The sequence below is a fragment of the Podarcis gaigeae genome, assembly GCF_964106915.1.
Source record: "Podarcis gaigeae genome assembly, chromosome: 8".
In the NCBI taxonomy this organism is placed as follows: Eukaryota; Metazoa; Chordata; class Lepidosauria; order Squamata; family Lacertidae; genus Podarcis; species Podarcis gaigeae.
Genome location: NC_139684.1, coordinates 42,820,411 through 42,833,925, shown reverse-complemented (window position 1 = coordinate 42,833,925; position 13,515 = coordinate 42,820,411). Strand labels below are relative to the sequence as shown.

The window sequence follows — 13,515 nt, the reverse complement described above, 5'->3', positions numbered from 1 at the left end:
TGTTCAGCAACCACTCGCTCAATCACCTCGCCCAAGAATGGAAGATTTGCGACTGGGCGATAGCTGATCATATTGGCCGGGTCTAAAGATTTCTTTCTAGAGAAGATCAACCTGTGTCCCAGTACTTTATCAAGAAGTCCCATTAGAAACGGAAGGAACGCTTGCTAAGTTCTTGTTTTCATGGGCCTGTTGAGGTCAGTGACAGATTGTGAAGGTTTAAAGGCTCGAGCTCCTAGAGGTAGTGAGTGACTTCAGGAGCTGTTGCTTTTAATCTAGAGCAGTGTTTCCCAACCTTGTGCCTCCAGATGTTTTTGGCCTACAACTCCCATCATCCCTAGCTAGCAAGACCAGTGGTCAGGGATGATGGGAGTTGTAGGCCAAAAACATCTGGAGGCACAAGGTTGGGAAACACTGATCTAGAGCACTGGCTACATTTGGCCACACCAAGTTTATAAAACACAAGGAAAGGATTTTTCTCCAGGTAGTTCCAATGTACTGGGGTACCCCACATAACTAGCAATGCCCTCATTTTCTATGTTTTTATAGTCATCTTCGATAAATATCTAACAACCCATATATAGATAAATATTGGCCAGAGTCTTTCCTCAGAGATGCTAGGAACACCTGGCCTAAAGATGATCTCCGTTCAATGGAAAAGAAAACAGTTGAATATCCATTCATGCTCTCACACAGCTGAATACCTCTGAGGAACCGGCCAGCATTATAAGTCCACCCTCTCCTCTTTCTTGTCTACCATATTCCTGGTTCCATGATCCACACCAACTCTAAGAATTCTCAATGCCTCTTCTTTATCTTTTGATAAGATCTGATTTGCAGTGTCCCACCCTCAAGACTTCATCTCCTGCAGTGATAAAATCAGAACTCTCCACTATGGTATCTCTTCTAAAGTAAAGGTAAAGGTACCCCTGCCCGTACAGGCCAGTCGTGTCCGACTCTAGGGTTGTGCGCTTATCTCACTTAAGAGGCCGGGAGCCAGCGCTGTCCGCAGACACTTCCGGGTCACGTGGCCAGCGTGACAAAGCTGCTCTGGCGAGCCAGCACCAACGCAGCACACAGAAACGCCGTTTACCTTCCCGCTATAAAGCGGTACCTATTTATCTACTTGCACTTAGGGGTGCTTTCGAACTGCTAGATGTTTTTGGACTACAGCTCCCATCATCCCTAGCTAACAGGACTGGTGGTCACAGATGATGGGAATTGTAGTCCCAGAACATCTGGAGGGCCAAGTTTGGCCATGCCTGCATTAGAGTCTCTTCATAGTGTGTCTGCAGGCTGTCTGCTGTTGTTGCTATTAGGTTGTATCCAGGGCTAGTCCTGCTCAAATCAGACGCATTGAAATGAATGAACCTTAGATAGTCATGTTCATTCACTTCAGTGGGTCTCCTCAGAGTAGTACTAGCATTGGATGCACCCTGTTGTTGCCATTTAATATTATGTAGACTCGTTAGTTGCTTGTTACCCCAGGGTTTATGTTTATGTTTCTAAACATAATTATATTATCTGATTAACAAATTCATACAGAAAAACAGCTGCAATTAATTAAAATAAATACACACACAATGCCCCCCTCCCCACAAAAGCCACAGGAAGCTTTGGCAGCACACAAGTAACAAAACAACATAATCTCAGCCCATCAGTAGAGTGGGGAAAAGGTAAGTCCCCTCACGAAGGAGAGCTTTCCGCATATAGGGAACCGCAACTGAAAAGTAACTCTGCTTGCCCCCTCCTCTCTACAGACACATTTACCCAATGTTGACAGCATTTAGCTCTGTGTTGCAGCAGGCAGCTGACATGTTTAAATTCCCCAATATGTGATGCCTGGATTCAACATTGGGCATTGGGGAATCTAATATAGTGAGTACCCCCATAATATTATGGATTCAAGACCTGGCTCAGCTCCCACAGTCTGTACTGCCACTGCTGGGTAAGCATCTGTAGAGAGAATAGGGGGATGAGGTGAATGAATGAGAACCACAAGCAGTCACAGTGGGCAAGGACTGTAGCTTAGGAGGGGCACACATGTTTTGCATGTAGGAAGGTCACAGGTTTAATCCCCACCATTGTCACCAGGTACTGCTGGGAAGGTTCACAGCATAAAACCCTGGAGAGCCACTGTCAATCTCAATAGACAGAACTGAGTTAGATGGGCCATTAGTCTGACTTGGTATAAAACAACCTCCTATGTTCCTCAAAATGGTGTCCCCCTCCCCACTAGGGATGAGTGGGTGGGTGAAGATTGACATCAGGAATAAGGGGTTCCTTTGATGGCAGCAGGGGTGCTGGCCAGGTGTCTCATTGGCAGCAGGATCAGCAATGGGCCTTTCTGAGTCCCTGGGGAGGTGCCTGACCATGCCAGTCCCTGATGCCAGCCCTGCTGCTATCTACAAGTAAACTCTGCTTCCTGCTTGACCCTGGCAATGTTCTTCTCTTCCTCAAATGGGGTTTCCCTTGTTCCTCTGTGATTCTCTCTTTATACACAGTCCCTGAGTGATCTTGTACAATCCTATGCCATTCAGTACCATCCATAGGCTAATAACACCCAGCTCTACCTCTCTACCCCAGGCCCCCCTGTGTCTCCAGTGTGCTTGATGCTTCATCACTGCCTTTAACCCATTTTGTCCCAAACCTAACTTCTCATCACTCCCCAAAAACACTCTCCTCCTCTACACTCCATATCCATTGACATGTTCTTGATCTTTGACTCCTCGCTCTTCAGCCTGTTGTCAGGTCACGTCTGTTCCACAGTTTAAAGGTAAAAGGTAAAGGTACCCCTGCCCGTACGGGCCAGTCTTGACAGACTCTGGGGTTGTGCGCCCATCTCACTCAAGAGGCCAGGGGCCAGCGCTGTCCGGAGACACTTCCGGGTCACGTGGCCAGTGTGACATCGCTGCTCTGGCGAGCCAGAGCCGCACACGGAAACGCCGTTTACCTTCCCGCTGGTAAGCGGTCCCTATTTATCTACTTGCACCCGGAGGTGCTTTCGAACTGCTAGGTTGGCAGGCAGTTTACAACATCACAAAAATGTGCCCCTTTTTCTCTGTCTTCTTGGTGAGAAATCTGACTCTGGCTCATGCTGTGGTCACCTCCTGTCTTGGTCACAACAGCCATGTCTCAGCTTTTATGCACTTTACTTCTGTCCAGAACTTGGAGCACAGACTTGTTCAGCTATACATACATCTTACACCACCATCCTAGCTTCCTCTAATTTTCTAGATCCACCACAAACGCATTGGGCTTACTGTGCCCAAACTCTCTGATCTTCCATATATTTATTGATTTATTGTGCTCATAGACCACTTTTTGTTGTATCATAACCCCAAAAGCTTTTCCAATACCCTTAACAAACAGCATTTCATTAAAATACATGAAACATGGTTAAACATTATAACCCATTTCTTTCTTTCCTTTCAGAAAGATTTACAAATCACTTAATCACTAAACTCTGTAATATAATAAATAGTAGAAATATAATATTGATAACATTATCAATAAAACACATCTAAAATTGCAAAAAATAATAATTAAAGTATTGATTTAAAAAAATCTCAGATAAAATCAGTAAATCTTTTAAAACCAACCTAGATTGCAGAATTATATGACTGAGTAGACTTGATGAAATAACTTCTCATCAGAAGTCTAATGAAATATAGTGTGCACCTCTGTATATATGCAATTATTGTCCTGATATATTCCTGCCTGTAACCTTTGTTCCTCTATTGCCCCTATCCTTAGCTCAAAGGTCTCCTCCTTCTGCAAATGACTTCACCCAGCCTCCCTTGCTAACAGGGATGGTGATAGTGGTTAAGGCAGTAGGAGTCAGGCTAATTTGGGGGTGGTGTGTGTGTGTGTGTGAAATGTTGGCAGAGTTGTGGAGGAGCCCCAGTTCCCTTATCTGGTTGGAGGAGCAATGGGGTGACTCAGTGGTGCCTTTGGGAGCCTTGGTTTCAGGCCTATTTAACTTTGTGCAGGGTCCTCTTTTGTGGCTTTTGAACAAATTCCCCCATCAGAATCTTTCTTGCATCTTTAGGGGGGCTGGGGGGGGAGAAAGCCAGAAGCGTTAAACCGCTTAGTTAATCGGCAGCCAATCCATCATGTTAAATATCCAGCTGTCATATATTACCTTTCAAGTGAAAATGAATAACTCCCATTAAGGGTGAAATGGGTTTGAAGTCGATTCGATACAGATTAAAGTACTGTTCTGAATGTGTGTGTTCAGGGGGGGCTAGGTGTAATATGCTTGTCCTTGTAGTTTTTAAATAATAGATGCCCTGCAGATTTATGTGCTCCAGGGTACAGAGTTCAAAGGTCATAAGGCGGGCATTCTGAGAAGAGCATCAATTTCCTGGAACACACCAGAATGGTGTTCATTCTGTCTTTCTGGTGTTTCTATGGGTTTGTGACCAGTCTGGCCAGTTTTGCTATGTTTGAAAGAGACAGAGAGAGGAAATGGTGAGGGAGCTTATCCTGGCATCTACGAAAGCCTGCATGCCTATCTCTAAATTGCAGCAGGAGGTTATTTATTTTTTATTTCAACCATTTGTATACCGCGTAATCAGAGTCTTCTCTGAGCAGTGTACAGGAAACTAAAAAGGAGTTTAAAACTATATAAAATAAGAATTCAAGCCTGCGGGGGGGGGGGGGGAGTCTTCCATAAGTCCTGGAAGTTCAACGGGGAAGGGGCCTGTCTGATCTCAATGGTGATATCAAAACTGAACCCACAATAATGAATGCATTGTTCCTTGTGGTTATGACCCATGCATCCACACCATGGGGGGCTATGTGACTCCCCCAAAGACATCAGAGATTGAGTGAGAACATAAGGGATCAGGTGGTCCCTGGGGTATCCTGGGCCCAAGTTATTATGGGCCTTGTAAACTGACACAAGAACATTGAAGCTGGCCCAGTAGCATGTGGGCAGCCGGTGCAAGCTTTTGAGCACTGGTGTTATGTGCATGTTTGATGCAATGTGAGGTAGATGATGTGATTGTCTTGGGTGGGTGGGAGTGTCAGAACCTCTCAAGCCCCCTGTGTCCCCCCCCCACCATCCCAACTACATGGGGAGTCTGCCATGCCCTTCCCTTTGTTGACTCAAATTGCATTAGAAATCCATGTCGAGTTTTAGCTTTGCTATGTTGTCTGCCTGTGTTCATTCACCAGAGTAATTCCAAAAGCACTAATGGACATCAGTGTTATCCTGGAATCAGGCTTGGAGAGTGATTATTGACATGGAGCATGCAGGGGTGACTGAAGAGTAAAGTTGTAGCATGTGTGACTCAGCTGGGCTCACCCACAGTCTGGCTGCATTGGTCCACGGAAGGAAAATGGTTCTTAGTCAAAGTGGAAAGGGACATTTTTTGAGACATTTTATTTATTTAAAAGCATTTACAAAGCACTTATAATTTTAAAATCTCCAGCGAACCATATCATTAGAACAAAAATGCAATATAAAACTCACAAAACAGTAGTACAAAAATAGGAATTTGAGGGGATTCAAGTAAAAAAAGGTGCCTAGAAAGCCTGGGCCAAATGGCCCTTTTTGGATCACTGCCCTATGATATTCTCTAGGGTGCAGTACCATAAGTAGAATTTCCCCAGATGATCTAAGGGCTTATACAGGTTTATTCAGAGATCTTCAGGTAATCCAGTTCATGCTGGTTTCAGGTTTTCCACAACTGTAGCACATATCTGGCATGCAGGGACTGACCCGATTTTGATGATGGTGTTGATGATGATGACGATGATGATTTGTAGCCCAAAGCTTCAAAAGTAATTCAGAATGAAGATTCAGAGCATGTTTATGTAAAGGAATGGAACTGAGGAGCAGTGCAGAATGGGAGGCTTGGCCATCTGTGAGGAATTCATAGATGCCGTTCTTTCCTCCAGGTTCTTCCAGAGCTGAGGTGTCACATAGTCATTCAGTTGTTTCTGTCCCCCCTTTTTTTGCAGCACATGTTACCCCAGCTGAAAAGGAGCTGACAGAGTCCCCAGCATCCTCTAAACGTATCTCCTTTCCGAGAAGCTCTGAGTCGCCTGTCACCAAATGGCCTAAAACATCAGATGAGACCAAGCTGGAGCAGGTGAGGCACTGGAGCAACTGGCACTTGCTTCTGCGAAGTAATGGCTCAGCTTCCTTCCTTCCTTCCTTCCTTCCTTCCTTCCTTCCTTCCTTCCTTCCTTCCTTTCCATCCATCCCTCCTTATATTCAACTTTTAAATCCACTTGGGCCCACAAGGCAGTTCATAGTGAAATTGTTTTTTTATTATTATTATTCTTACTGTGGAAATGGGCAGTGTGTTTCAAAAGGTGTTAAAAAGGTGGAGGAAGACACCTGTCCTGCAGCCTGACCTTATCAAGGCTTTATTCTGCCAAAGCTTGTGATGTCTTCTTGTCCTCCAGGTATATCAGTGCCCATATTGCAAGTACAGTAACACCGATGTCAACCGGTTGAGGGTCCATGCCATGACTCAGCACTCGGTCCAGCCAATGCTTCGGTGCCCACTCTGCCAGGACATGCTCAGCAACAAGATCCACCTGCAGCTGCACCTCACTCACCTCCACAGCGTCTCCCCGGACTGTGTGGAGAAGCTCATTTTGACGGTGAGTCCCTATATTGTGGGTGGGCAGCCTGCACCTCTCAGCCAAAGAAAGGGAGGGCAAGAGGCAAGGAGGAAATAAAGGCCCCTGCGAGCAATTGGTTCTGACTTCTTGGAAAACCAACCCATCCCACCCTGGCAATCACCAGGGGAGGTGGGAAAATGAAGAGTGGTGGTGGCAGAAAAAGCGGGTGACCCCACCCACTGATGGATGTGACAGATTACCCCCAAGAAAATGTGGCCCTCAATGGGAAAAATGTTCCCCACCCCTAGAAGGCCCATCTTGCCTGCATTATTTCTTCCCTTCCTCCTCCTGATCCTGCTCCTCCTCTTCAGTGAATTGCCCAAATTCAACACACCTGCCAGTAGGCAAGCAGATACCAGGCACTGTTGAAATGCCACCTCTTGAGTAGTGACCTGGGTCAGCAATACAAAAGTAGGAATTGGGCCTTCCTTTAGCACAGTGTGCTACAAGTAGGGTGCAGCAGGGAGACAAGGCTGAAGTTTATTGTGACATCACAGGCGAGGGGAACATGTTTTCTTACATGCAGAAGGTATCCCAGGTTCAAACACTGGGAATATTCCTTGCCTGAAACCCTGGAGTGTTGTTGCTGCTAGTTCGTATAGACAATACTGAACTCAGTGGACCAATGGTGTGACTTGGTATAAGGCAGCTTTCTAAGCTCCTCAGGCAAGTGAGCTGGTCCCACAGGACTGAGGCCAGAAGAACTGCTTTGATGGATAGGACTGGGGTCCTTTACTGCCAAGCCCACTTTCTGACACTGACCACCCAAATGCCTCTGGAACCTCCAAGAAGGGCATGGAGCTTTTCTCCAGATCTGGTATTCAGAGGTAGACTGCCTCTGAACATAGGGATTCCATTCTGCTGACATGCCTAATAGAAGAGGCATCCTCCATGCATTTATCACTTTTTAAAACTATCCAAGCTTAGTGTCCACCTGTTACCACATCTTGTGGTAGGAAATTCCACATGCTAATTATGTATTATCTGATGAGGTGCTTTCTTTTGTCTTGTCTAAATGGCCTACACATTTTTTGTTCAAAGTTTTTCTATTGCACAAACTTGCCTCTTCCTGTTAAGTCCTTTTTGCTGATTCTACTCTGATTGCCCTTTGCCTTGACTTTGCCTTCCCTTTCCTCACCAGTTCTTTCATCTCTATTCAAAATCCAGCAGCAGAGTACCATATCCAGCACAAGTGTCTTGACTTTATCTTTCGAGCTCTCCAGGGCTTTCCTTCCCTCGTTTGGCTTAAATCCTTACTGTGCACACACCACTACAGGGAATCCCAAGTAGTACATGTGACTGTCTTTGTGTGTCTTCATCCACTCTGTCCCCAAATTCCTCCATATTCCCTCTTGTTGAAATTCACGTTCTAAACCTGTCCCTTTGCGTTTGTGACTGTTAGGTGCCATGCCCACTGATGGCACTATTATAAACAGTTGAGGGGGACCTTACCTAGGCAGCAGAAGAGCTCTCCTCCCAATCCCATAAGCTGCTGCTGCTGCTGACCCGGCCTCGGCATGAAAGAGCCTCTTTGCTTCCAGGGCTCTCCCAGAATGTCACTCATGATTGCTTGAAAGCGACTTCCGGGTCGGCAGTAAAAAAGCTCTTTTTCTTTCTTGCCTTCCATCATTCATCTGTCTTTCCTCCCCAGTTGCATTCTGGTGCTGTTTCTCACCCTACTTGCATCTTCTCCTCTCCCCATTGTGTGTCTCTCTCTCCCTTCCACTGTCATTCGGTCATCCTCTTTTCTCCCTCATCTCACCCCCCCCCCCCCCGTCTCATTCCCCATCTCGGATGAAGGTAATGAAAATAATCGGCCTTCATTAATTCTGAGCCCTGTGAGATGATAGCCATTTGGAGCCATGTTTGCCAATTAGATGGTCTAAATGAGAAGTGACCTTGGTATAGTGCCATCGCTTTGCCTCTCTGAGCCTAATGAAGCTTTTCTCTCCAGCACACACACTCCTGCCCGCTCTCCCTCTCATTCTTTGTAATGGAAATTGCCTCCTTTGTCTGGCTCTGGAACCTCGTCTTGTACAACTCCCCCCTCCCCCATTGCACGGACAGAGGAGATGTTAATGTGTCTTCTCAGTCAGACTCTTGCTGGAGGTTTCATTTTGGACCAATTAGATTCCAGCCGTTGTAGGGGGCAGGGAGTGCCTGAACTGACAATGGGGTCTGATACAAGAAGATAGTAGAGGAATGGGCTTCATTCCTCTCTTTCTTCATTCCTCTCACTACCTAGGGTGGTATCTCTTTTTGGAGAAGGCATAGGGGAACACCTGGGCTAGGTACCAGCTGACATTTGGGATCTTGCAATGCTCAGACCCACACTGATAGCTTAAACTACAGGGCATTGTCAAGTAGAAGGGGCAGGTGGACATGCCACAATGCTGCAATCTGTAGTGCAAAAGTGGGCCACGGGCAGAAATTAAGGCTCTTGCATGCCATTTGGAAGCAACAAGGAAGGGGCTGCACACTGGTTTGCTTTCCACCAACTTGGCTCCCTCCAGGCATAAATTCCTTGATGCCATTGGTGAGCAAAACAAGGTTAAGCCAGCTTTGGTCACCTCTTCTGAGCAGAACTGGTGTTCCTTGTTAAAAGGATCTGTAGCTCTCCACTCATGACTACTGCTTGCTGAGGAGCATGTCTTTGAGGGAGCTGAAATGACACCTGGGGTGTTGCTCAAGTCACTTCTTAACAGGGCCCTTTGGTCCTTGGGGCATCCCTCCCCATCTCAGCCTCCTGCCTTTAAATGCTTGGGGGGTGGGCAGTATGCCACCAGAGAAAGGGAATGAGTTAGGCACACCTAAGGTGGGAAGGAAGGAAGAACTGGTTGGCTTGCAGCAGCAGATTGAAATGCAGAGGAGCACGTGAGGTTGATGATTATATTTCAGGGAGAGTTAATTGACGGAAGGTGAAGGCAGACAAAGAATCGCTGCTTACTGCCTTCTTGAATCCCAATCAGGAATTATGATTAAAGACGCGGCAAGACAACAGACGCTTGATGAATTGGTGTCTCTCTCTCTCCCTCTCTCTCCCTCACTCTCCCCCTCCCTCTCTTTTTGGTTTTGCCGTCATTCACACTTGATTGACTTCAACCTTTCAAGTGCAAAAGCCTCTCTTTCCATTATTATTCGTAGCCATCTCAGTTTTTCTAATTAAAGTGTATGAAAACAATTACTGATCCATCGTACTAAGTCTGGTAGTGGGGGTGGCTACCGTCCTAGTTTTGTGGGGAAAGACCATGATTTGCTGTAATAATGTACAACTTAGGTTAGATAACATTATTCTTTTTCTACTCCGCTGGGCCTTTCCCCCACACTTTCTTTTGAATTATTTTCATAATTTCTGTCGAGGAAGAGAAAGTGCCTGTCCTGTTGATAGTGCTAAGAGTGGCACTTGTTGTTCCTTCCTGCTGTCTTTCCTCTTCCCACTTCCTTCATCTCTCAAATCCTACCCTCGGGGCTACTCTGAGCCCCATCTCTCCATAGGGGATGGTACAGCCTTGAAAATAGACAGGAATGCTGGAGGGGACTTGTTGTGCCTCCTGGTTCATCTCCCTCCAGAGACAGGATTTGTTCATTCCTGTATGGCCTCTACATGGTGTGTAGCCAGGATCCTTGGAAAAACCCTCTGTGCAGCTTCCCAGGTCCACTGACTCCAGGCCTCCTCCTTCTCATTGGGCATTTACTTATGTGAATTTGCCATGGGTATTACTAGTCAGTGGATACTAGTAGTGCCCTTCAGTGGTTGTCAAAGCCAAATAGGCAGAACAGTTACAACAGGAATATACAGAAACCAGTTTGAGGGAGAGCATATTGGCCTTTAGGGCAATTGTACTTGAGACAAAAAAACCCCAAACAAATACTGAAGAGAAGGATTAGAGCTGTTTCCTTTCTACAAAAAGTAAAAATTCTAGGAGAGTAGCTGCCTTGTTGTGTAGCAGGAGGAGAATGAAAAGTGGGGTGTCTCTATGTAGCCTGTGTAGCCCAAGTCAGAGCCCTGAGGCACCAGCCAGTCTTTGTAAAGCAGAGCACTTGCTTTTTCACAAAAAGGGGGGAAAGTCTTCCACTGGATCAGCTTTGTGTCCGTCTTTTATTTTGTGCTCAAGCAAGCAAGGAGTTTCTTGTTCCCAATAGTTTTCGTACTCATTTTTCCAAATTGTGTGTGTTTGGAGTGTTTTTCATAAAGTAAGACAAGAATGGACTTCTGCATTCAGGTCAAAGATGAAAAAAGTTGGAATGATAGAAAAACAAAGACACTTTACAGATGAGGAAAAACTAATCTGATGTATGAAATGATTTAATAGAAGGTCAAAAGATGAAAAGAGACAATATGTATGTTTCTACTTTGAAAACAAATAAATACATATTGTCTGTTTTGTAATTATCTTTATACCTTATATTAAATAATTTCATACATCAGCTTTGTTTCTGCTCACCTGTAAGGGTTCAGGACACCGGCCATCTTCCCATAATTCTTTTTCCAGCTAGTTGCCTGTAGGAACTCGAAGCACCCTCGGGAGTAGGCAGCAGCCATCCCTTGTTCACTGCCACCCTTTAGTTTGCTGCTGCCTCTCAACCACCACCATGGACAGACATACAGACACATCCCGCTCATGAATTCATTTAATGCTTTTAAAAAAGCCATCAAAGAAGGAAACATTGCTACATTGTGAGGCTGTGAATTCCTTCAGCTCAGTAGGTGTTCTTTGAAGAAATACTTCATTGGTGTCAGTTTTGGACCTATTGCCAATCAACATGAGAGTATGACCCAGATTTCTAGAATTTTTTGGCGGGTGGGGGAGGTTCCCCACCCTATCATTCATTACCCGTATCATGCCACTTGTGATTAGTCATCTTCCCCCCAAAAAACTAAAAAGTTGAACGTTTTAGCAGCCTTTCCTTAAAGAGACTCTGCTTCTCCGAGCCATGGTATTATTATGTATTTTATTTTATAATTGATCTCCTGTAAGAAAGGCGAGCTATAAATATACTGAATAGTCATCATCATCATCATCTATTGGAGTCAGCCTACAATATGAATATGAGCCAGGTGCTTTGATTGTACTGGTTAAAAAACAACAACCTTTAAGCAAGTCTACAAAGACATATAATTTAATTATGTTCATTTGTTTTGTTTTGTTTTGTTGTTGTTTTAAAAAAAGTTCTAAGGTTTTACCTATATTTTATTTTGTTATCTTCTACTTTTAAAGTTGGTTTAATTACTATTTTTATTGACTTCGTTACACGTTTATGTAAACCACTTGGAGATTGTTTTTTATTAAGCAATATAAAAATTTTGCTAAATGAAATAAATACTAAATGTAATTGGACAGGGGAGAACTTTACATAGTGACTTTAAATATGGTTGCAGCATAGATTTATTTAATGGCATAATGGTGCCTATTATTTTATTTTCCAAGCCCATATATAATGATTTCTAACTCTGGATCTGCTTATTCCCATTACCACTGCAGCCTACAGAACTCTTGTTTGAGTGAGCAAAATGGCTGCTGTCCATTCTGGTAATGTTTGCTTTTGAGTGCCGTCTTGTATGTGTGCCACTGATGCTGTCGGCTGAGGCCCAGCAAAGGCACTACTGTTCGCCAAACAACCGGAGATGGCTGCTGCTATAAATTAGCACAGCTTCCCTTCTGCAGAGGTGCATCATCAGTAGGCAACCATTGTGGCCATCCCATCTTTGAACTCCACTTCATCATCAGCATGCGACAGCCAATATTTTCAAGAGTACATGATGATCTTTGCATGCCTGTGTAGGGACCTACATTTGCTCCTAACGTAGACCCTTTTTATCATCATTTATGGGTGCCTATTTAGTTCATTGTATTCTTTTCAGCCATAACAAACGTGGATGGCTGTGTGTTTTCCTCAACGTTGACCTTCCGGCCTTTGCTATCAAGAGATCTTGCTTGTTCTTTGAGCCCAAGTGAAGAGGAGGGCTGTGCTGTTGCTGCTTTTTCTGTTGACGTGCAGAAAGGGAGACTGAAGCTTCTTCTTTGCCTGCCAAAGACAATCTGCTGTCCCTTCCATTTATCTTTCTCCTGCCTCCCTTGACACATCTCTCTTTCCTTTTCTAGCTCCTCCTTTTTTTGTATTAAGCCATTTTGAAAATAGTGCTGCTACAGCCCTTCCTGGTTCAAAACTGCAGTGAGGTTTCCAATATGTGGTTTAATTAAGAGCTTCCTTACTTCTTCAGCCACTTAAGATGGGTCTTTCAACATACCTACCTAATCAGTTGCGTAAGAACTTTCACAGCTATGACAAAACATTATCAATGATCAAAGACTAAGCTGAGCATAAAGGAAAATATTAATAATATTAATATTTGAAAATGTGCCCCTAATTATGTCCAAAATGTAACAGTGGGAACGTTTTGGGCTGATTTAAACACCAGTCTGTGTGGGGGCTCAAGACTGAAAACATATTAAAAGTTTTAAAGACATTTTTGCCTGTCTTCTTCTCTTTTGGGTATCTACAGGTGACAACCCCAGAGGTTATGATGCCTAGCAGTATGTTTCTTCCAGCTGCAACACCAGATCGAGATGGGAACGCCAGCACGGATGAGTCAACCAAGCAGCCTGGTCAGTACCGACTTTAATTGCTCAGTTGGAGGCACTTTTTCCTCAGGGTTTTCAGATGCTCCAGAGTCTAGAAGTGACTCTTGGCATGTCTGAGCTCTTCTGCACCTTCTGTTTGGGACTCTGAGTGGGTGATGATACTTAGCCTGTTTGGCAGCAGAGGCGAGTCTTTCTGTGGTCTACAGCCCCAAATTGAGTTTCTGGTGCTTGAGCCAAAGGTAGGCGGAACTCTGTGAGTCTGGTGCATGACCAAGGGTGTATCAGTGCCATA

At 44.8% G+C, this 13,515-nt stretch overlaps 1 protein-coding gene across 20 annotated transcripts in view; it reads left to right on the top strand.

The window, feature by feature from the left end:
* ZFHX3 (zinc finger homeobox 3) overlaps positions 1 to 13,515 on the top strand; it is a 402,702-nt gene that overhangs the window by 368,734 nt on the left and 20,453 nt on the right. For all 20 annotated transcript variants that reach the window (XM_083752187.1, XM_083752186.1, XM_083752172.1 and 17 more), the window contains 3 exons: positions 5,968 to 6,098; positions 6,418 to 6,618; positions 13,145 to 13,247. In XM_083752187.1, the coding sequence (XP_083608313.1) occupies positions 5,968 to 6,098; positions 6,418 to 6,618; positions 13,145 to 13,247 (435 nt within the window). The remainder of the gene's footprint in view (positions 1 to 5,967; positions 6,099 to 6,417; positions 6,619 to 13,144; positions 13,248 to 13,515) is intronic.